Source organism: Armigeres subalbatus, chromosome 2 (assembly GCF_024139115.2).
Source record: "Armigeres subalbatus isolate Guangzhou_Male chromosome 2, GZ_Asu_2, whole genome shotgun sequence".
NCBI classification, from domain to species: domain Eukaryota; kingdom Metazoa; phylum Arthropoda; class Insecta; order Diptera; family Culicidae; genus Armigeres; species Armigeres subalbatus.
The window spans coordinates 454,556,974-454,579,036 of record NC_085140.1 but is presented as its reverse complement, the minus strand read 5'-3'; the positions used below and the strand labels follow the sequence as shown (position 1 = coordinate 454,579,036).

Genomic DNA, 22,063 nt, shown 5'->3' with positions numbered 1-22,063 from the left:
GAGCAACAGGCACGAAAGTCCATCAACTTGTCTTAGTCCCCGGCGCGATTCGAACGAACTGCAGTGTTCGCCCGAAATCTCTGCCGTATGCCGCCTTGAAGTCAATGTTGGAACCACAGCATTTGAATGATTTGCCGTACAGTAAAGATCTGGTCCGTTGTCGAGCGGTCGTCAACGAAGCCCGCTTGATCTTCCCACGAATTCATTCACTAATGGTGACAGACGTCGGAAGATGATCTGGGATATCACTTTGTAGGCAGCACTAAAGATGGTGATCGCTCGAAAGTTCTCACACTCCAGCTTGTCGCCTTTCTTGTAGATGTTTCCCAGGTTTTCCATCTTGATGAGCTCAGCTTCGATACCATCCTTACCAGCTGCTTTATTGGTCTTTAGCTGTTGGATGACATCCTTAACTTCCCTCAAGGTGGGGGCTGGTTGGCTTCCATCGTCTGCTGAACTGACGTAGTCATGTCCTCCGCTGTCTTGACTTTCACTGCGTGTACTCTCAGCGCCATGCAAATGTTCCTTGTAGTGCTGCTTCACCTTTCGATCACAACACGTTCGTCCGTCAAGATGCTCCCATCCGTATCCCGGCACATTTCGGCTCGCGGCACGAAGCCTTTGGAGGATGCGTTGAGCTTCTGATAGAACTTGCGTGTTTCTTGAGAACGGCACAGCTGTTCTATCTCCTCGCACTCCGCTTCTTCCAGGCGGCGTTTCTTCTCCTGAAACGTTCTCCACGTTCTGCCGGGTATCTTGCTGCAGCGCGACCGCCCGCGCTGCGTCCTTCTCCTCCAGAATCTGTCTGCATTCTTCGTCGAACCAATCGTTCCGTCGACTTCGTCCCACATACCCGACGTTATTCTCCGCTGCATCGTTAATGGCTGCTTTTATTGCATTCCCGCAGTCCTCAAGAGGGGCCCCATCGAGCTCACCCTCTTCCGGCAACGCTGCCTCGAGATACTGCGCATATGCTGTGGCGACATCAGGTTTCTTCAGTCGCGGCCGGCGATCGTCGGTATCGAACATTGTTGATGACGGATAGTTTTGGGCGCAGTTTAACCATCACCAGATAGTGGTCAGAGTCGATGTTAGCGCCACGATATGTCCTGACGTCGATAATGTCGGAGGAGTGCCGTCCATCAATCAGAACGTGGTCTATTTGTGATTCTGTCTGAAGTGGTGATTTCCAGGTGTACCGATACGGAAGGCTGTGTTGGAAGTAGGTGCTGCGAATGTCCATATTCTTGGAAGCGGCGAAATCAATTAGTCGTAGGCCGTTTTCGTTCGTCAGCCGGTGAGCGTTGAACTTCCCAATAGTCGGTCTAAACTCCTCCTCTTGGCAAACTTGAGCGTTCAAATCTCCTATGATGATTTTGACGCCGTGGCTTGGGCAGCTGTCGTACTCACGTTCCAGTTGCGTGTCCTTATCATCATCAGTGCTTCCGGAGTGTGGGCTATGGACGTTGATTATGCTGAAGTTGAAGAACCGGCCTGCACCTGCACATTCTCTCATTGATCGGCCATCACCTGATCACGTGCCTTTGCATTTCGCTTACCACTATGAAAGCTGTTCTCAGCTCGTGTGTGTTGCCGCAGCTCTGGTAGATGGTATGATTACTTCTGAACATTCGCACCATTGATCGCCCTTCCAACAAACTTCCAGCAGCGCTACAATGCTGCTGCCCCCCCCTTCCCTGTCTGCATATGACCATAGCTCCCACCGGGGTTGGTTACCCGATCTGCCCTACTGCCCTACTACTCGTATTCCGGCCAGCGCCACGAGGAGGTAGGTACGCGAAGTACCAATGGTACGGTTTACCCAGCATTTGTCAACCATCCTGGATAGTACTATCTCCTGATTTTGATGTGGACATCCTGCTCTCGGATCCTAACTTCCTATGGCTTCCCTGATTTACATCAGTCCTTTCTATACTGCTGGTACTCGCATACTACTGTCTGCGAAATCACTTCCCACTTCTTGAGAAAACATTTGCCTCGCCTGCTCCTTCATTGATTTTGGTGTTTGTTTCCATGTTAAAAGAGTCCCCCTCCGAGATGTTATCTCTACCTGTTGTAGATAGTCGCCTGTTGTGATCCCATGGGTACCTAACAGTGAGGTAAAGAGTGAGGTCCATGCAAGGTTTGACTCGGGTGCCTTATAGCGCCGTGTTCAGAGTCGGATCAGCGTAAATCAGGAATGGTGTATCTGAACCTATTACCCACCGGTATAGTTGACAAGTTTTGAGCGTTACCGGAGGCCTGCCAGGTTGTTTAACGAGACTGAGGCAGTCGAACCATTACTTGCCAATTCAAAAAGGTGTCACCCATTTTTACTCAGGAAACAGAATAACTCGACTGTTAGCCCATATACCCCTAATCCAATACATAAAATGAGAATCGTCCAATGTCGTTTGCCATGACCAGTACACCATAATCAGGATTTTACTGGTATTAATCCTGATGTGTCGGTTGGCGATCCTGCTGGGCTTGAGTGCATTGAGGGGCGCACGGTCCCTTTGATAGGGATTCATGCAGCTTTTAGTAGAGGTTTAACAGAGCCAACTGGCAAATCCAACCACGTCCTAGGCAGGCCCCCTAACTTGCAGTGGCCCTGGGGAGGGGTCGTCAAGCACTTGGACAAAGTCCCTGCTGCCTGCTTGCGGCACGACTCTGCTTACCGCATTCCACGTGTCTTCCTCGTGACACATTCGCTTTGCGATATTATCCGTCCTTAGGACAGGCATTCCTCTACGAATTTCTGCTAACCGCGGACAAGCGTCTCTTCAACATTCTCACATTCTGAACATAATGGGGAATTGGTATGTCCGAACCGCGTTTTGAAACTTAGCACTGGCCGAATTATTCGTAAGTTCCATTCGACGTGGAATCCTGTCCCCTTGTTTGCTAATAAAAATCGGCCAGATCAGACCGGCCAAAACTATTTATTATGTGAAAGCTATGCTAAAAACACTAACTCATATTTTTTTAAAGTCTTTATTTAAATTTTTTTTTGCTTTTTTATGAATAATTACGCTTCTTTGAACTCCCTCCCTTATCCATGTGATATAATGAATAAACATTCTCATTAACATCTTTATCTTTTTACAGTTTCCGCCCATGCTACTCAATGTCTCCCACATGCGTCGGAGATTGAGGTTGAAACGGGACCGTACTTTGGTGGCCGCATCAGCTCGGAGAATGGCCACTGCAGTATCCAAGGAGACGCCAACAGTTCTCAGGAAAGTTATACGATGCGGATCGAGCACGAGAATTGCGGCAGCCATGTGAGTGCCGAAGATTTGACCGTTGAAACGTACATAACAGTGCAGGAAAACTTGGGGATTTTGACGCACAGTACCAGAAGGTTCGTGGTAGTGTGCACCTTCCAGCCAGATACACTAACGGTCAGAGCCAGATTGGCACTGCCAGGCAAGGGCCGTGGCGGTGCATCGCCTGTTCCGATGAGCGATTACTGGCCAGCTACTGGAAGGAATGCTCGTGTCCGACAGTTCAATATGGTGGATAAGAGCAGTTTGGTTCTCAAAGCTTCCGACGAGGAAGATGTCGAAGACATACAGCCAGCACATGTTAAGGAAGTAGAAGAGAGTGAAGTAGTTCGACAGAATGATCAAAAAGTTGAAACGGAAGGTAGCGCTGTGACGGAAAAGAGTTTCGCTAAGCAGGAACTCAGTTCGAGGGAGAACGAAATAGCTGAGAGGAAAACCGACAAGCGACGTATAGATAAGAGCGAACCTCTTCGCGACGCCAAGTATGCGCGACTGTTCAAAGCGAAGGCAGACAGCGAAGACGTCGGGATTGGTGTAAGCGAGACATCATCGGAGGACAGCAACGAGGCGTTCAGCTCTAGGGCTTCCGTTGGGAGTGACAACAGATCCGTGGATTTGCCGAGTTTGCTCATTTCCGCATGCCTTGCTGTGATAATGATCGGTGCCTTTGTCTATGTGCTGCTGAAAGAGTACAAGAAACAACGAATAATTCAACAGCACCATCAGATTCAACAGTCGCAGAGACCACCGAATCGGATGGGTTCGTTTTGATAGCGTAGGTGACGAGGACGCCCGATATTTTAGATGATAAGTGATAGCTATGTAATGATAAGATAGTGCTAACGTTATTTTTATTCGGACTGTAACCTTTACTGGTAAAGTTAACGGTAAGTTTTAAAAGTATAGAAGACAAGGAATCTACTCTTTGATTGTTCGTAAATCTATGCTCTTTTGTTTTATTGAAATACTAGCCTATAGAATAATTAATATGAGCTAATTACTTGCCTACATATTTATTTTTTGGGTAAATCGACAAACAGCTCATCTTTTGAACAGGCGTCAATTTCAATTTCTCAAAAACGACTGAGCATAAACTTCACTCAATGATATTTTCTCATGTTTATCTAATTTAATGCTGTTCTTATCTCTGAAATTTCATACTCAAATGTATTCAATAAAAGTAGCAAAGTAAGAACTGTATTCTTGAAGAACAAATGTATCTACCGCAATCATCTACGAACTGAATAGAATAGAAAAATCAATTATTTTGATTCCTACATCGTCATCGTGAAGTGATATTCCAACTATTAATAAGATTCTAAGCAAAGTAGACGTTAATTTGCTGTCATAAAAATATATTATTACAAATTGTTGTACGTCAAACTATATCCAAGTCATATACAAATTTCACTGAATTATTTTCAAAGAACATTGTAACAACGGAAGCTTTCTTTTCGACTTTTGTGCTTATATGTTCATACAGATTGAAAACAAATGCCACGAAACCTCCCGAGAATGTTTCCATTGTTACTAAGTTCCTTTTAAAAAATGAAGCGAGGAATTATGACTGTTTGACTCCATTATCCAATTTTTCACGAGCAGTAATGACCGCCAGCTGAACCACATTGGCACAAAACATTGTTCAGAATGCTGGAAACGCTGGGTGCGGTTGACCTACACAAACGTCAAATCAGAGACTAATCCACAGGCAAGCGGGCGGCTATTACCGCTCGCGAAAAGCGGGATTAAAAAGCATTCCATATGATGTACGTAAGAACAAGAAAATCAAACTTTGTAATAAACATTTTTAGTCTAACATTTTCGTAAGAATAGTTTCACTTCCTCGTGTGTTTCGACGTCGTTCTGCCGCTTCCTGCTCCTTGATTCCGAATATCCGAATCTCCTTCTCGAGTTTGCCAACAGCCATCGCAGTATTGGCGACATTCAAAAAGTCTTTCGTCTTTACCTTCAGGTGATCGAGACCGACAGCAGCTTGCAACCGAGTCACGTCATCTTTCTCCGATTCGGTGATATACTTTAGGAATCGATAAATTGAGGAAAGATATTCTTGATAATCCAGAAGATTGTCCATTCCTTCGATCAGTTGAGAGAGTACCAGAATGGCGGCTCGGCGAGCAGGTAGGTAGCAATCTGTCTCGACGGTGGATTTCACAACTAGGAACATCTGAAAAAAGGTATTCATTAGTCAAAAAGTTTTATGCACTTCCACGCACCGATTTGTAATACTTTTTATATAGAACAACATACCCAGCGACGATGCTTGTAACTGTGGACCTACCTCATAAAAGAATGTGTGCACCTGATAGGACAGAATCTTGCAAACGTTGCCTAAATTAGCAAGACTTGACGCTCGTAATTCATCAATAGGACTTTTACATTCATGCAGAAAACAGTTGATTAGCTGCTCTCTATATTTGAAAGCAATGGGCCCAATAGCTTCCACCGTTTTAATGGTTGCTTCTCCCACCTTCAAACGGTAATCCACATCGTTATCGGTGCACTGATATTCCTTTATTAGGCCTTCGATCGTATCCGCTTCCAGCACATCACATAGTGCCACCAGCAGCCGCACCGAGTTCAGGAAGGCGTAGCTCTCCACGTTTCGCAAATTGTTCAACGCCAGAATCAGAACCGCGTGTTTCTGAATAAGGCTTTCCTGATCACGTTTCTTCAGCAAACCAATCATCAACGTGGTACCATACACTTTGCAATACGGTTCCTTGTCGGAGCATAGGCTGAATGCATTCTGGTACGGGCTTTGTTCGGAATCATGTTTGAGTTTGCTTCCATTGCAAATAAAGTCAATTTGTGCGCTCAGTTGGTCGTTGCAATATGTAGAATTTTTGAATCGGATCAACAATTTCATAATTTCTTGTACATCGTCGTTAGTCTGTAACCGTTGCAAAAGTTCTTGAAACAACGAGAGGATTATCTCTAATAAATTGTGGTTCACTTGCACTCCATCGATGCTTTTGATTACGAAGGATTTAATGAACGCCAATATTTCCGTAGGGTTTTCATACATTTGATTGTGCAGATGCTTGTGACTAACGAGATCCATAAGAGCCTGAATGAGGAGGTATTTTTGGTAGAATGTGTTACACTTAAACGCATCTTGTTCTTCAGCATCGAACAGCACGTTTCGATTTATTTCCTGAAACATGAAATGCATTTTATTCTCTTTAACTTTATTTTCGTGAATTTTTATGTGGTTGGGGGTACGTAGCAGTGAGAAATTTGAATGTACTTTGCGTGTAGTGTTTTTCTGAAATCAAATTATCGGTTGCTTCAGATCTAGGAGATAAATTGATATTTTTTTCTAAAAGCCTAAACATTTTCTGCAAAATTAAAACCATTCACAGCAGTTAATGACTGCGGGCTCATTAATTCAGTCGTTAATCGAAGCCAGTATAAAAAGCATTCCTTGGTTTTGTTTGCGATACAGACTTTATGAAACAACATCTCGTAATATGTATAAGCAATAGAATAGACGTATAAATGAATTCTCAATACTGACTAGGGGTCGTTCAATAATGACGTCAAAGGCTTTAAGGGGGAGGGGGTCTAAGACTTTGTGAAAATACATATTTATACTAGATATACAAAAAAAAAACGTTACAGGGGGGAGGTGTGCTTCTAGAAATCTCAAAAAGTAGTGGACGTCATATTTGATTCGCCTCCTAGTTGTTATGGTCGCTGTGAAGCTTTGTAACATTAGTACTTACCGAACTAGTTTGTTCTAATAACTTCAATAGAAGAACAAACACATCGTAGATAAGAAGATTTCTGTTTGACTCTTTCAAAATATCGACTAACGTTGGGGCCACCATATGTTCGTCATCTTCCGATGGTGGTCCAACCTGCAGTGAATAGGTTCCGCCTTCTGGCGCTTCTTTCACACAGATTCTTGAGTGGATTTTCTTCATTGAATTACTGTTTTTATTTCCAAGAAACAATTCTTGTAAAATCCGTTCCAGTTCATTTTTCCCTCTATTCGACAAACAAAATACGATCAATGTTTGCAAGTACTTCCGTTCCTCTGCTCCGGTGGGAATCATTGAATACAACTGGAGAAAAATATGGAGTGAGGCGGTTAAAATCGACGAGCTCACAGAGCTACATGAAGAACCACTAAAAGCCATATAGTTTATGTAAAGAGCCTTCACCAACTCGGAACGTTCCAGCACAATTGATCCATTCAACATTTCTTCTGGCTCTGTCATTTGATCAACCCATCCTACGAAATAATTGTCAATTGTGTCCCGAAGTTCCTGATAAGCGGGAGGAAGCAAATATAGTTGTCGCATGCATTCAACACAAGTAGTCGCGTAGGGAAGATTCTCTTCCTGTTCGTTGCTGAACAAAGAAGTCTCATAAAGTACAAACACATCTCGAAGAACCTGCCGGTAGAATTTCTTGGTGTGACCTTTGCTAGCGACAATCTTTGCGATAATTTCACTCTTCTTCCATGTGGGTGCTTCGTCCGTAGGGACGTTAGCTAGAAGTGTTCTGCATAGGACTGGTAAACCTCCTGGTTCCCCGGTTAACCTGAGTAGCTCCAAGTGTGTTTGTTTTGATAACTCTGCAGGCAGCTTTGGAATCCCTTTAATGATCAATAAACTTTTAAAAATTTGATCCACCGAAAACATTCCAATTCCCTTGAAGGCCATGCTTTCCCGCATTTCGGAGAAATCTCCCAGAAGAAAGTAATAACTGAATACTCCGGCGATGTATTCCAGAATGCAGTTTTCTAGTTGCGTTTGGATAGCTACGATTTTGGATTCAAACAACTTCCGGAAAGCTTCTACGCAATATTCCAGCCGTCTAATTCGTTCAGCACTCTCCAACTGAATAATCATTTTCAAATCGCATTTGGTTAGTCCTCTCAGCTCCTGAGGCAGGTACAAATTCAGAGTAAATTGTCGAATACGATCCACTGCTTGCAGAAATATCAGTTGCTCTGGAAGATTGATTAGATCTCCTTCTGGTGTGCCTTGGTCGTTGGGGGTTTCTCGTTGTACTGCATAATTAGATACGAAACTTTGCTGAATATGTAGAAATTGAACTGACATCTTCCATAAACAATCAGCATCATTGCTGTCCGAGAAGTCCTGCTCCTGTTTTACTGCTTCCAGAATAGTTAGCAATTGCTTGATATTAAGATCTATAAAATGGGGAAGAGGAATGTTAATATTGGCGAAATTTGGAGGGAATAAAGCATGTTTGTAAAATTAACAAAATAAAAATTACATCCTTTTTGAATCGTGATGCACACTTTTGATTACTGGACCTTAGATTTTATCTTCCACAAGGAATACCTAATTACCTACATTGTACTTACCTTCTATTTTTATTGCTACCAGATCATTCAGTATTTTCACCACTGTTTTGGCTTCCATGGTGCGATAAATTTTGATCTGTTTTCAGCGTTCTCAGTATCTATCAATCTAGTTTTATTAATATAATCTGAGATATTTATTAATCAAAAAGAGCACTGCTTACCCTGTTTACCATGTTAAAATTTATTACGATTTTGATCGATGCATGTTTATAAAAACATAGCGCAAAGTTTTTAGATATCTTAAGGTAGTTGGTGGTTCTGACACTAACCCAAATGTCACTGCCCCGAATGCCAGTACCCCGAATATTCACTACCCCGAATACTACATTACCCTGAAAGGTCATTTACCCCGAAAATCACGCCCTACACGCTTATGTTCACCCAAATATGGGTGAAGATATAAATCCCAAAAGTGCACATACCTCGATATGGGTAATCACCGTTCACCCATATTTGGGTGTTTCATGTATGTGTTTATAGGTGAATATTACCCAAATTTAGGTACTTTTTGAACTTTTACCTGTGGTCATTTCTATTATGGATTCAAATTGCATTTTGCGTTTTCCGATTTTGGAAGAAACAATTGTTAATATCAATCAAAATGTATTTTCAAATAATCTTTTTATGTATATAATATATATTCAATACTATTTTTTAAAAGGTATCAGCGCGTTTTATGTTATGCCGATGCAATATGTGGCCGACAGCATTCCCTGCTGCACGGTTGGGAACAACTCATGTAGATTGGTGATTTGGTGGTGATTTTCATCTGGTTTCAGCTGTTGCTTGCCAGTTCTGTAGCGAAGAAGAAAAATTATATCAATTAGAGAATGAAAGTATTGATAGTGATTAAGTTTTACCTGTTGATGATGCTACCATCCGCATCTCATGGATTACTTGGACGTAATGGGAGCCGAAAGAGCTGCTGCTGCCGGTTTCCTCTGCTTCCGAAGTTGCATTTGAGCCAGGTCTGCGCCGAGCTCCACCACCCTTTGAAAAAGATTTATGTTAATGGTACTCACGAACAGTTGAATCAATTATATATATCATAATAAATGGCAAATTAATGGGAATATATTCACCTACCGGCAAGTTCAGCGCGTCCTGATTCGGTAACATTTTTTGTCTTCGTGCATTCCATTGCGTTCCAGAAACTCCAGGTGAGATCGGTGGACTGCTGCTCGGTTTACCGGATAATAACACTCCGATACGCCCTTTCGGAATAGATTTAATACCTACGAATAGATAAAACAATGTAAATGAAGAAATTATCAATCGGGTCAGGATGTACTTGTATGCTGCTGATTCGGGGAATCATTTTTCCGCATTTCAGCGTTCCGGAAACGCTGACGCACCAAGCAGCGCCGGTTAGGCTGCTGGCTAGTTTCAATAGATGTTCCGCTGCTGCTATAGTATCCATGAAGGAAGAGCATGCTGCTGCTTTGTAGTACACACCACTCCTCGGTGAAATATAACAGTTGGTTCAGAACCTACGAATAGAATAAATTATAAAATAAATAACTTTGAAGATGAATTTCAACGATTATGTATTTTCTTACCATTTGATCGCATTCTGGTGGTTTTGAAGTTCGAATCCATTTTATGATCTGTCAAAACAATTTTTTTCATCCAAATTTGGGTAAAGAAAATAACGATAAATGGAACACAGATTTACCTATTTTATAGGTAAATTTACTACTTTTCGTGAAATTCACCATAAATGGTATTGCTAATACACCCAAATATGGGTGAATCAAGTACCTATTTGGGTGAACTGAACTAAGCGTGTAATAGACTAACAAAATGAACTCCCTCAAGAAATTATGACGTTTGGGCGGTCATAATGACAAAAATGAACTTTTGTTCGAGAAGACGACCCGCTCAAATGTCAAAATCCATCGAGTGAGTGAAATTGAACTCCTGCACAGGTCTATTTTAATTAATGACTTTGCATATCCCGAATAGAAACTACAATTACATTAAAATATCTTTGTATTGCGATTTCACCAATTTGAAGAGTTATGTAAATTGTGATTTGCTCCTTCTTTCTCACGGATCGTTCAAAAATTACGTCCATCGTTTTTCGGCGTTTCAACCCTCTCCCCTCCTGTCACAAACTGTCACAAATTGACTCCCCTCCCCTGTACGTACATGTGTCATTTTATTTTGCGATTATTTTGGTTTCTCTTTTCGAACACTATTTTTCAACATATGAGTTATGTCCCTACTAACAGTTTGAATATGTTTTAAAATGCAAGTTGTTCCTTAAATCTTAGTATTTTTTTGTGGATGGACGTCACATAAGATGAAGAACCCCTCTCTCCCCCTGTCACAAACTGTCACAACACTCTGACCTCTCCCCCCTCAAACCATGGACGTAATTTTTGAACGCCCCCACACCCTCTCATTTCGGTTGATCGATTTTGTTAGAAATTTTAATTATAACCCATTACTCGTTAGTCACATTAAGGTCACTAAATCGATTCCCCATGATTTGACGTCTATTTGTTTTCAGATTGAGCACTGACAAATATTATACACGGAAAATCAAACTTTTTGAGTGTATTGAGTGTGAGAAAAAGATGACTGTGAGAAAAAAATCTCCAATACTCTTATAAAGGCAAAAAGCCAATACAATGATGAACAATCAATTCTATTGTTTTTCATTGACCAATTAAATAGCCTTGTTCCAATAGACGTACAATAAAATCTATTGACAGAAAATGTTGACAATAGAATTATAATAAATTCTATTGTAATGGAAAAAATTTGTTCGAGAAAAAACGATTTTTTATTGTTACGGTAACCTACCTATTTTCTATAAAACTGCCATTCACAATAGGATTTAGGTGGAAACAATCTAATAATTGTTATTCTATTGTGAGTAACAATAGAGTTTATTGTAATTACAATTAAATTTATCGTATTTTACAATAATTTCTTGTAATTCTATTGGACTTTTTATTCGGATGCCACCGATGAACTTTTATACTCAAAATAAAAAATCACAAAAATAGGGAAAAGAAGCATAGCGTCTTTGCAAATCTCGTCTCAGATTAACATTATGTTGCTGAAGATATACTGTCGTATGGATTTCCCTACTGGACCCGACCGTTCGAAATAGTCGCTCCTTGAACAGTCGTTAAAATCCCCGTTTCCACCTTCACACCCATTTTCATAGTAAAATCTGTCAAAACTGACAATTCTGCCGCGTGCTTTTTGCTGTTATTTTATTTTTCCTTCGTTGACATTTGGTGCCCTATCTTCGCCAGCAAAAGATGTTTCGCCAGTGACGACAGCGACAATCTTCCTCTATAGTTTATTACCTCATTGTTTTGTCAGACGGGAGCAAAACAAGGCAATCTACCAAGTTCAAATAAGTTCGGAAACGCTTGCACAGGGAACGTTTGAAACAGGCAAGTGGACCGACCTTCGAATCCATTGGTCAAGTAAATCTACAATTTCACCTGTCATAAGACGAGTTAGTACAATCCCATTGAATTTCACCACTTAATTGTATCTTGACAGATGCATTTCGACCTCCGTAAGGCCGTCTTCGTGTCTCGTACTTGATTCGACTTCTCGCTCGACGTACGAGACACGAACAGACCTGATGAGGTCAAGGTAAAGGATTGCTGTCATGACAAAAGCATTCCACTAAATAGCTCAAAATAATTTTCCTAACTATAATATCAGTATACTACAGTCGTGATTCGCTGGTTGGGATTTTAATATTGCCTGATTTTCTCAAATTGCAGGCGAACCCTTCATGAAAGGTACCGCCGCGCTTTCTACCCGTTTACTTGATTCTTATGGGTGGGCATTGCGGTGTATCGTTTGGCGCGGCCGTACCTTTCGACAGTCATTCGCCGCGTGAAGTTTTGTGCAGTACCCATTTGGGAACATTACAAACGCCGCGCAGTGTATCATATCCAGAAAATCACAATCTTAGCCACTTTTTAGTTGGGCCTTCGCTGGTTGAGTCATAACCCAACTTAAAGCAACCGTACGTCAAAATCAATAGTAAACACGGAAATCAGGATTGGACGTCACTGGACATCATTTGTGATGTTCAAGTCAGAAATACACGTGTTCAAATGGCTGTCAGTTGGCCCAACTAAAACCGAATTCGTTAGTTGGGTCGAGATCGTAGCCCAACTAGCGAATCGCGACTATGTAGATAGGAGTCCTATAGAAGAGTAACGTCATGTGCCACGTTTGACAGGTCTTGCTCGTTTGGAACGCATTTGTATGGAACTGACAGACGATTCTGTTCCAATTCTGACACTTGACGACACTGTTATTATAGTCACTGTATATATAGAGTGTGCCGCTTCAGCACGCTCAAAGTGGGCGATTCATTCACTTACCTTGTCTAAACGTAGCATAATCGATTAATCGGGATTTTACGTCCTTCTGTAAAGTCCCATACACAATGTCAAAGGCGACAACGCAGCAATGTGACAGTTTGCCAATATATTTTCTGTCAAATTTGCTGTTTCGTTGCCGTTCCCTAACTTGTTTGGGGCTAAATATAGGTGAAACAATCTATAAGGGCCTGTTCAAATTTACGTAACGCGAAAAACGTTGTTTCAAGAACCCCCACCCCTCGTAACAACCTGTAACACTTTTCAGAATTACCCCCACCCTATGCGTAACGCGTAACAAATACTGTTTTTGGGAAAAATCTAAATTTTGGTACAACTTGAAGCACGATACAATAATTAAAAAATATATACTTCATGCTATTTTAAAGATAATAAAATATTTTCAAAAAAAATTAATAATTTCCTCTATTGATCAGCGTAGCAAAACTTCGAGAGACCACCACCCCATATTTTGCTAACAAATCGTAACAAAATAACCCTTATTGCGTTACGTAATATTTAGACAGAATCTAATTCTCGGGACTATAAGCCATTTTATAAAACTCTGACAGGAGACCAAATACTAATATTTACATTTTACAGGAACATTTGCGAAAATGAAATGAAATAATGATGATGACGATGGTATGATGATGGTTTACACAAATTTACCAAAACGAGCCGACCTCACTCAAAATTTCGATCAGCTGTTCGAATCTTTCATAAAATGGCTATAGATAGTAGAATCTATAGATGAGCGAAAGCATGCTAGGTCGATTTTTTGCCCGTCACACGCATAACTCACAGCCCTTAACGTTTCCATTGAAATCGTGACGTCATGCTCGTTAGAACACGTTTGACAGTTCGTTTGGAGACAGAGGATTTATCTTCGCTCATCTACACGTAAAAAAATTAATGTTGTTTATTATTAATATTTCTAATACTTTTTGTCAAAGCAGGCGCTTAATGACATGTATAAGAAAAACTTATACATCGCATTAGTCACATACATTCAAACTTATACTTTTCATTAACTTATAAATTTATTAGCTTTTTGATACGGTTCATTCATTGGGTGGCATAATAGAGTATAAGTATTTTCAGATAGTTTTTCCATAACATATAAGGTTATTTTTTGTATTATATATTCACTCTTAGTCGGGACTATCATCATGTCGATCATACCGACGTAAACCGATTTACGTGACCATCAGTCAAACTTCTGGGGGCGTAGTTTTTCTTTTATTTTGACATTTGACAGCATTTGTCATTTTGCGCTGATTTTTAAAGCGTCAGAAGGCGAATAAAAACTGAAAATTCGTCTCATATAAAAATAACTTTCTTCCAGTATTTAGGATACAAATTACATCAGGATGCTGATCAAAGTGAAGGTGAGTACCTTTTTGTATTGCTCATATGAATAAATCAAATAAATCAATGAATGTCAGACCCTTACTGGAAAGGAAATCGAAATCGACATTGAACCCACGGATAAAGTGGACCGCATCAAGGAAAGGGTCGAAGAAAAAGAAGGCATCCCCCTCACAGCAGCGTCTTATCTTTTCGGAAAGCAAATGTAATGTCTTCAAATAAATTCTATATATCGTACTAATAGGTTCTTGTTTCCCAGGAATGACGACAAAACCCGGGATTACAAAGTGCAAGGAGGTTCAGTGCTTCATTTGGTACTGGCTCTTCGCGGAAGTCCTTAAATTGAATGTTTTGAACCCCAAGCAGGATGAAGGATGATTCGTGATGCTTGACGCAGTGTGGCTACTCAAGTCCAGATTGAAATGCGTAAAACGATGGCTCACTTTTGATTCTCTATTCCTATAAGGTTTAAATTATTTTGTTTTATTATAAACTACTACAAATAAAACTTCTATGGAAAAGTGATCTGAAAAAAAAAACTGTGTGCTAATGACATATTGATTCGAACTTATTCCTAAATATAAATAAGGATAATTGTAATTGTAATTGTTTATTTCTTTTTAACGATAACCAGTTAGTATATACATACTTTTTATCGGGTCAAGGAAGCACGACAAACGACAAAGACACTAAATTCAAGCCAAATGATTTATAGGGATCGTTCAAAATTACGTCCATCGTTTTTGACATTTCAACCCCCTCCCCACCTGTCAAACTGTCACAAATCATTGACTCCTCCCTGACTACATGTCATTTTATTTTGGCGATTATTTGATTTTTCTTTTCTACTATTTTAATAACATAATGAGTTATTCCTTATAACAGTTTAAATATGTTTAAATGCAGTTTTTCCTTAAATGCTTTCAGGATTTTTTCTTGTGGATGGACGTCACATAAGACAAACCCTCCTCCCCTATCCTGTCACTCGACCCCCTCCCCAAACCTTGGACGTAATTTTGAACGGCCTAGTTGTATACTATATTGTTATTGAGTCATCATTCATTTTTTGGATTATTCATCTACATCTTTTTTGTTGGCGTTCCAGTCTTTCACTGGGACACTGTCGCCCAACATTTTAGCGTTTATTAACAGTTATTGACTACGAGGTTTCTATGTGTCATCATTTTTGCATTCGTAATCTTCTTGTGGATAACACGATAAGGATGTTATGCCCAGGGAAGTCAAGAAATTTTCTTAGATTAGGAACCGATTGCAGTCACCTTCTGCAATATAGTTTTAGAAATTCATCTTTTATGTCGGATTGACGAAACCATTTAAAACCTTCAAAAACATATACGACTTGTGTTTTTAAAGCACTTGAATTAGGTATAAAAAAGCTAAACAAAACATTTTCTATTCAACCGTTTAAGACGAGTTTAGTACTTTCCATTTAATTCCACTAGGTTTTGTTATCTTTACAGATACGTATTTCGACCTCAACCGTGAGGTCGTCTTCAGTGTCTCGTACATGACTCGACTTGGAATACGTATCTGCAAAGTTAACAAAACGTAGTGGAATAATGATAAACTTATTTTCAGATGGTACTTCAATTCCACTAAAAAGAGCTTAAAATAGTTACGCTTGGTCAACTATTATAATGTAGATTTGTTTACCTAGTTTTAGGTTTGCTTGTGATTGTAATTATCTTTAAAAAAAAATGAAATCAACTTAGAGACTTATCTGTCATAAGACGAGTTTAGTACTATTCTTTTGAATTTCATCACATTTTAATCTCTGCAAGTACGTATTTCGACTTCAACTGTAAGGGCATCTTAAGTGTCTCGTTTTTGATTCGACAAATACGAGATACTTAAGATGGTCTTTTACGAAACATTATAGATTACAATGTGGTGGAATTCAATGGATAGTTCTAAATTCGTCTTATGACAAATGAAGACATTCCACTAAAGAGCATAATTTTCCTCAGATTTAGCACAATCTGCATTTTGGTGAAGGCTGTTGGACCGAATAATGATTGTTTTTTTGATTATTTCACCCATTTTATTTTATTGTCTTTTTCATTTAACAAATTTAGCTTTCTTATTTGCTTTAGCAATTTTACTTTTCAACGCATTAACATCAACTTTGTTGCTTTTATCATTAGCTTGGGTCTTCTTGGGTTTACTCTCATCCGGAGCGGTGAAATCCTTCTCTCGCCGTTGCTTTTGAATGCTGGAATTTTTCTGCTCCTTTTCTCGCCGTTCTTGTAATCGCTTTGCTTTTTTCTGATCCTCCGTGAGGAAATATTCACCAGGCCAGCTCTTTATCGACCTTACTCTCCAGTAATGGAGGAGGAAACGTTGTATTCTTTCTTTCTCCTGCTCCTTGGGCTTCTTTCGCTTAGTTGTGTTTTTAGCTTGAAATTTAGGAAGAAATCTTTCCCAGTTTTCCTCTTTCAGCTTGTCGTCCTTCATCAATTCTCGTTTGATCATCAATGCTTTGATGTTATAGATTGGATGTATGTTTTTCATAGTTTCCTCGACAACTTTTCTGACGCATTGCAGTCCTTAGAGTCCAATGGCTGAAACTGTGGCTCCTTGAACTAAAACGTAACAATTCGTCAGCAGTTCCAGCGACTTCAAAGTACATCCATTTGGACCAATCAATCGATTACGTCTTTGACGAACTTTGCCTTGTTTCGTACCAAGTTCTTAATCTTGATATCGAACTTATTTCATCGTCCACCTTCACAGCTTGCTCGAAAGGAACTGATCTGGAGCAGCATCAAATCTCTCGCCTTCAGAATGATGAACGGGTCCCATGTGTTCCGTGGTTTTACCGTCATTTACCTTGAATCAAGTCTAGTTCCGCTTTCAGGCGATGCCCGTCAAGCTTTCTCTCCAAGGGCCACATTCCTTAACTACTTTTCGCGATATTTCAAAACAAGCAGGAGAAAGAGCTTTCCTCAGCCCTTGAGGGTTATCCCCTTTTGAACTCTGGTATTTTCAGCAACCACGCGTTCTCCACCTCGCTGAAATTTCGATATCCCCTGCTTGGTCATTGGCGTCAGATTCCGAATCACTCACTCATATAACTTCACGATTATTCACAAGTAATTTTAAATTAATGGAACACTGTTCTTGCCTTACGATGAGAAGAAATTAAACCAACGAAGTACACCAGGGATGCCAGATGATATTTTCGTATGTCTTCACAGTCGTTTGAAAATGTCTTCAAATGTCTTCAATATTAAAATTATGATTATCAGTGAGAAATTTCGAAACCCAATTCAATAATCTCCTTATTTTACTGATGTGGAATAATTTAATTTTTCACATACAAATTATAATAATTCAAGAAAATATTCTTTAAAATTCTGTAATTTTTTATAACGGTTTCCTGTTTTGTACTGAGTCGATTTTTAAACTGATTTCTCACGTGAATTCTTCGAATTTATTTTAAAGAATTCTATTGGGATTCAAAATTTACTGAAATACTTGGAGAAACATCGAGAAAATTTTCTAAATGATCACCGCTAAACTTTCTGAATCAACTTCCGGATAAATTTCTGCTGGAGCTTCTTATAACTCTAATTTCTTCTGGATGGACTTCTAATTACTTTTGGAAGTCTCCTAAAGTAATTTTCGAGGAATTCAGAGGATTTACTGAAGAAACTTTCGGAAAAGTTCAGAAGAAACTTTCGGAGGAATTCTTGGAGGAACTTTAGAAGAATTCTTGTAGAAACTTCAGGATGAATTCCGGAGTTTTTTCTGGAGGAATCCTGAAAGATTTTCCTGATGAATTTCTGAAGGATATTCCTCAGAGATTATTGAAGCAATTTCGGTGAAATTCTAAAGAAACTTCTGGAGAAATTCTTGGAGGTAGTTCTGGATGAATTCTTGGAGGAGCTTCTTGAGGTATTGCTGAAGAAATTTCCGAAAGAAATCCTGGAGGAAATACCAGATGAATTTCATAGTATACTTCCGGAAGAATTCTCGATGAGTCATTCGCAACTTTCTTAAAGGATCTTCCAGAGGGGAACTTACGGAGAACCCTGGTGGAGCTTCCGCCGCAATCGCAGGAAAACTTTCGAAAATCAGGAAGAATTGGAAGAAACTGAAGAACATGAAGGAGTTCTGGAGGATCTTGACTGAATTCTGGATTTCGGAAAACTCCCTGTAATTCCGAAAATTTCCTGGAGGATTACAGAAAGAATACCAGGACGATTTTTGAAGAAATTCATAGAGAGAATTCGTAAAGAAAACACCGGAAGAATGTCCAAAGATTTTTCTAGAAGAAAATCAAAGAATTCAAGGAAGAATTTAACGAAAGCGTGTAGCAAGTTTCCTTTGAATTTCTTTTAGGAGATTTTCCTAGAAATTTACCTTGAAAATGAGAAATATCCATTCCCAGCATTTTAAATTTCTTATCGACGTTCGTAAGAATTTTCTATGAAATTTAATTGAGACAATTTTCTTGTGGAAATTAAAGTGCATTTATTGTGGGATTGTAAATCAAGATGAATTTTTCGTTTAAATATTGGAGATTTCCTTATAACTTTTTGGAAATTATTAAATATAAATGTTGTACTGAATTTCCAATTTCAATTCTCTTGAATAAAGACAAGAAATTCATCATTTTTATCGGAAATTCTCCTTATTTTACACGAACAATTCTTTCAAAAATTCGGAATATTCAAAGAGTTTTCCGTCGGATATTTAGAAGATATTTTAGAAAATCAAATGAATTCAGAAGAAATTTAGAAAACGTTCAGGTTCTAGCTCAACGGTTGAAATGATTAAATCAAATCATAGAAGAGTTCAATCTATTTTTGCCGTAAATTGATCAGTCATTGTTTCCGATGTATTTAAATACTTTTTACATACAGGCAAGATTTTATAACCGCGTTCAACTCAAAGTTAGTGCTGTGAGGTCTAAAATGCGTTAGGAATGTATTTTTTATGTTTGAGATTCTAAGCCCGACGAGACAAAGACTATTATAACTTTTGTATTTTTTTGTATAATTTACATATAGAAGTCGCAGAAATATAAGTAAGAAATAAAATTATATTTTCTCTCGCTGGCTTATTGATTGTCTTCAGTATCTTCGAATAAGTGAATAAGTCTTCAAATATTTTGAAAAGTCTTCGAAATGTCTTCAAGAAATAAATGTCTTCACAGAGATTCAAATGTCTTCAAATCGAAGACATGTCTTCAAATCTGCATCCCTGAAGTACACGTTGTTTTTGTTTATTATTTACAAACGTCAAATACTGCACTTGTGTGTGTGTGATGGGCGGGGGCGGGCGTTTCGGTGGTTGAAATATTTCGTACACAAAAAAACAAAACTACTCAAACCCGTATTTTGGGCCAATAACCTAATTTTGAGTAAAATGACTTTGCTAGCAACCCAGATGAAAAATATAATTAAAATATCATAAATTTTACTGTTACAACACCATCTAAAACAAAGGATTCACCATTAAATAAAAAGATATTTTAGTTACTAGATAAAGATTGTCGCTTCGGTTCCCTTTGTTCTGCTGTCCGGAACATGTTGGGTACCAAGCTGTCAAATCGTATGGATTTTCCTTCTTTGCATTTACTCTCTATCCTCGCCAGCAGAAGATGTTCGGACAGCGACGACAGCGACAATTTTTATTTGTGCTAAAAATTCTTTTGTTAAAAGTCATTACTAACTGGCTATTCGCCTGTTGATCACATGAAGTTTAAACTTGAACAATACTGAGATATTATAACTTTAATTTATTAGCGCATATATAACTTTTCGGTATATAAAAATAGTATAACGTCGCTCAGGGCCCTCCTTAGCCGTACGGTAAGACGCGCGACTACAAAGCAAGACCATGCTGAGGGTGGCTGGGTTCGATTCCCGGTGCCGGTCTAGGCATTTTCGGATTGGATGTTTCGACTTCCTGGGCATAAAAGTATCATCGTGTTAGCTTCATGATATACGAATGCAAAATGGTAAACTGGCTTAGAAACCTCGCAGTTAATAACTGTGGCTTAATGAACACTAAGCTGTGAGGCGGCTCTGTCCCAGTGTGGGGATGTAATGCCAATAAGAAGAAGAAGAAGAAGAAGAACGTCGCTTTAGGGTCTGTCTCAATTGGATAATTAAACTGAAATTAAACTTAAAAGTGACATTTCAATAATTATCAAATAACCCTGCTCATAGAAGATTACTTTGACAGATATCGAATCATTTTCCATCGATGTCCTATTGGAATTCTGGGTAGCACCAGCCATTCTTATAACGGGGTGATTTTTTAATTTTCGAAATGTCACTTTTAAGTTAAATTCTCCAAATGAGACAGACCCTTAATGATTTTAGTTTAGTTTTGATCTGTCAAAAACAATAAACAACAAAATGTCCCATTTCTTTATAAAATTTCAGTTTAATTAAATTTTATTGACACACGAGCATAAATTAATAAATCATAAAATTTCAGAGAGTACTTTATATTGATCGACAACTCGATGATGGTTTCCACGGCAAAATCTCTGGCTCAGCAATAATTCGATGATGGCAGTCCCATGCTGAACCCGTTTCGCAACGACGACATTCACCGCATCTCAATCATATTCATGTATTAGCTAATAGCGAACAATTAGGGTAACCAACTTGATTTGGACCCCCACACATTTTGGACCCTCCTGGCGACAATTTTCTGATTTCTGATGCCGCTTTCCCCATTGGCTTCCGAAATTAATATTGTTGAATCTGTTTACTGGTTTCCCGTGCGAAAAGCGATATTTAGATGAAATTTCAGATTAATTTGTTCAAGAAGGCAAGCGTTACAATGCGTTACGCTAAAATATACATCACTGAAAATCTCAGACTTACATTAGTTTTTGTCGAAATTTGAATTTAGCACGGAATCTTCTCATTGATGCATGCCAATCGAAAGATAAGACTTGGCTTCGGCTCAATTGAGGTAAATTTGAAATTCGACTTTGAAGAGACTAAATTGGTGTCAAAATGTGTACATTTGGGGGTCCAAAATATGTTGCACTGTCCAGAAGAGAATATTTTCATTTCAGAAAATGGTAAATTTCACTGATTTCTTGACTGATTTATCAATAACTGAAGCTCATTTCGAATTTCTATTTCATAAATAAGACTTTCATCTTTGAAATAGTGTTATTTCCGCCCATATCGAACCTGTATTTCAATAGATATGAGCATAATTGGGATGACTTCCTCTGAGTTCAAAATAGGACAGTTACCCTATCGTGACTAAAAGGCATAGTAGTATTCGAACTGTTTCGAGTCCGCACTTTGCACCATCCTTCGCAGAATTTCCATCTGCTCCGGTATTCATGGTTGGTCAGGATTTCCTGCTCCGTCGCAATTCGTGAAGTCGAAGCAAAATTCTTCACACAAACAATGACAGTTCTTTATGGGTTTTTACAGTAGAGCAACAGAGAGGAGGAAATGGCGGCCATGTTTCACTCAAACTCTGACAGAGATATGGATTTCCATGAGAAAGAGCAGAATTTGCTTCGACTTCGCGAATTATTGGTGCAACTGAATGGAATCTATCAAATAGTCGCAAGTGACGATACCATTCCAACCGGGGGTCTGATGTTTTGGTTGTGTTTTCGTAGTATAGATGCAGTCTCCCCAGACAACCACACATCGCATAAG

General features: G+C 39.2%; 3 protein-coding genes and 1 pseudogene across 4 annotated transcripts in view; 2 read left to right on the top strand and 2 right to left on the bottom strand.

Moving 5' to 3' along the window:
- The window catches only part of LOC134213805 (uncharacterized), a 94,977-nt gene extending 90,004 nt beyond the window's left edge, over window positions 1–4,973 (top strand). Inside the window, exon 4 of the mRNA XM_062693157.1 lies at window positions 3,112–4,973. Within this exon, the coding sequence (XP_062549141.1) occupies window positions 3,112–4,061 (950 nt within the window). The 3' untranslated portion in view covers window positions 4,062–4,973. The remainder of the gene's footprint in view (window positions 1–3,111) is intronic.
- Window positions 4,974–5,050: 77 nt separating this feature from the next.
- On the bottom strand, window positions 5,051–8,865 carry LOC134213802 (transport and Golgi organization protein 6). Of its 2 annotated transcripts, none has more exons than XM_062693152.1 (5): window positions 8,814–8,865; window positions 8,653–8,758; window positions 7,037–8,475; window positions 5,590–6,465; window positions 5,051–5,475 (listed from the first exon to the last, which is right to left on the bottom strand). In XM_062693152.1, the coding sequence occupies exons 2-5, from the start codon at window positions 8,708–8,710 to the stop codon at window positions 5,098–5,100; spliced, it is 2,751 nt and encodes a 916-aa protein (XP_062549136.1). In that variant the 5' UTR covers window positions 8,711–8,758; window positions 8,814–8,865; the 3' UTR covers window positions 5,051–5,097. The 2 variants fall into 2 exon arrangements, with proteins under 2 accessions (XP_062549136.1, XP_062549137.1); XM_062693153.1 differs by having other exon boundaries at window positions 8,653–8,750; window positions 8,814–8,858.
- A 5,435-nt stretch (window positions 8,866–14,300) lies between these two features.
- On the top strand, window positions 14,301–14,731 carry LOC134210480 (NEDD8-like). Its single transcript, XM_062686526.1, has 3 exons — window positions 14,301–14,410; window positions 14,468–14,595; window positions 14,650–14,731. Exons 1-3 carry the CDS (start codon window positions 14,393–14,395, stop codon window positions 14,729–14,731), a joined length of 228 nt encoding a protein of 75 aa, XP_062542510.1. The 5' UTR covers window positions 14,301–14,392.
- A 1,719-nt stretch (window positions 14,732–16,450) lies between these two features.
- On the bottom strand, window positions 16,451–17,304 carry LOC134218250 (KRR1 small subunit processome component homolog; annotated as a pseudogene).
- Window positions 17,305–22,063: the final 4,759 nt, after the last annotated feature.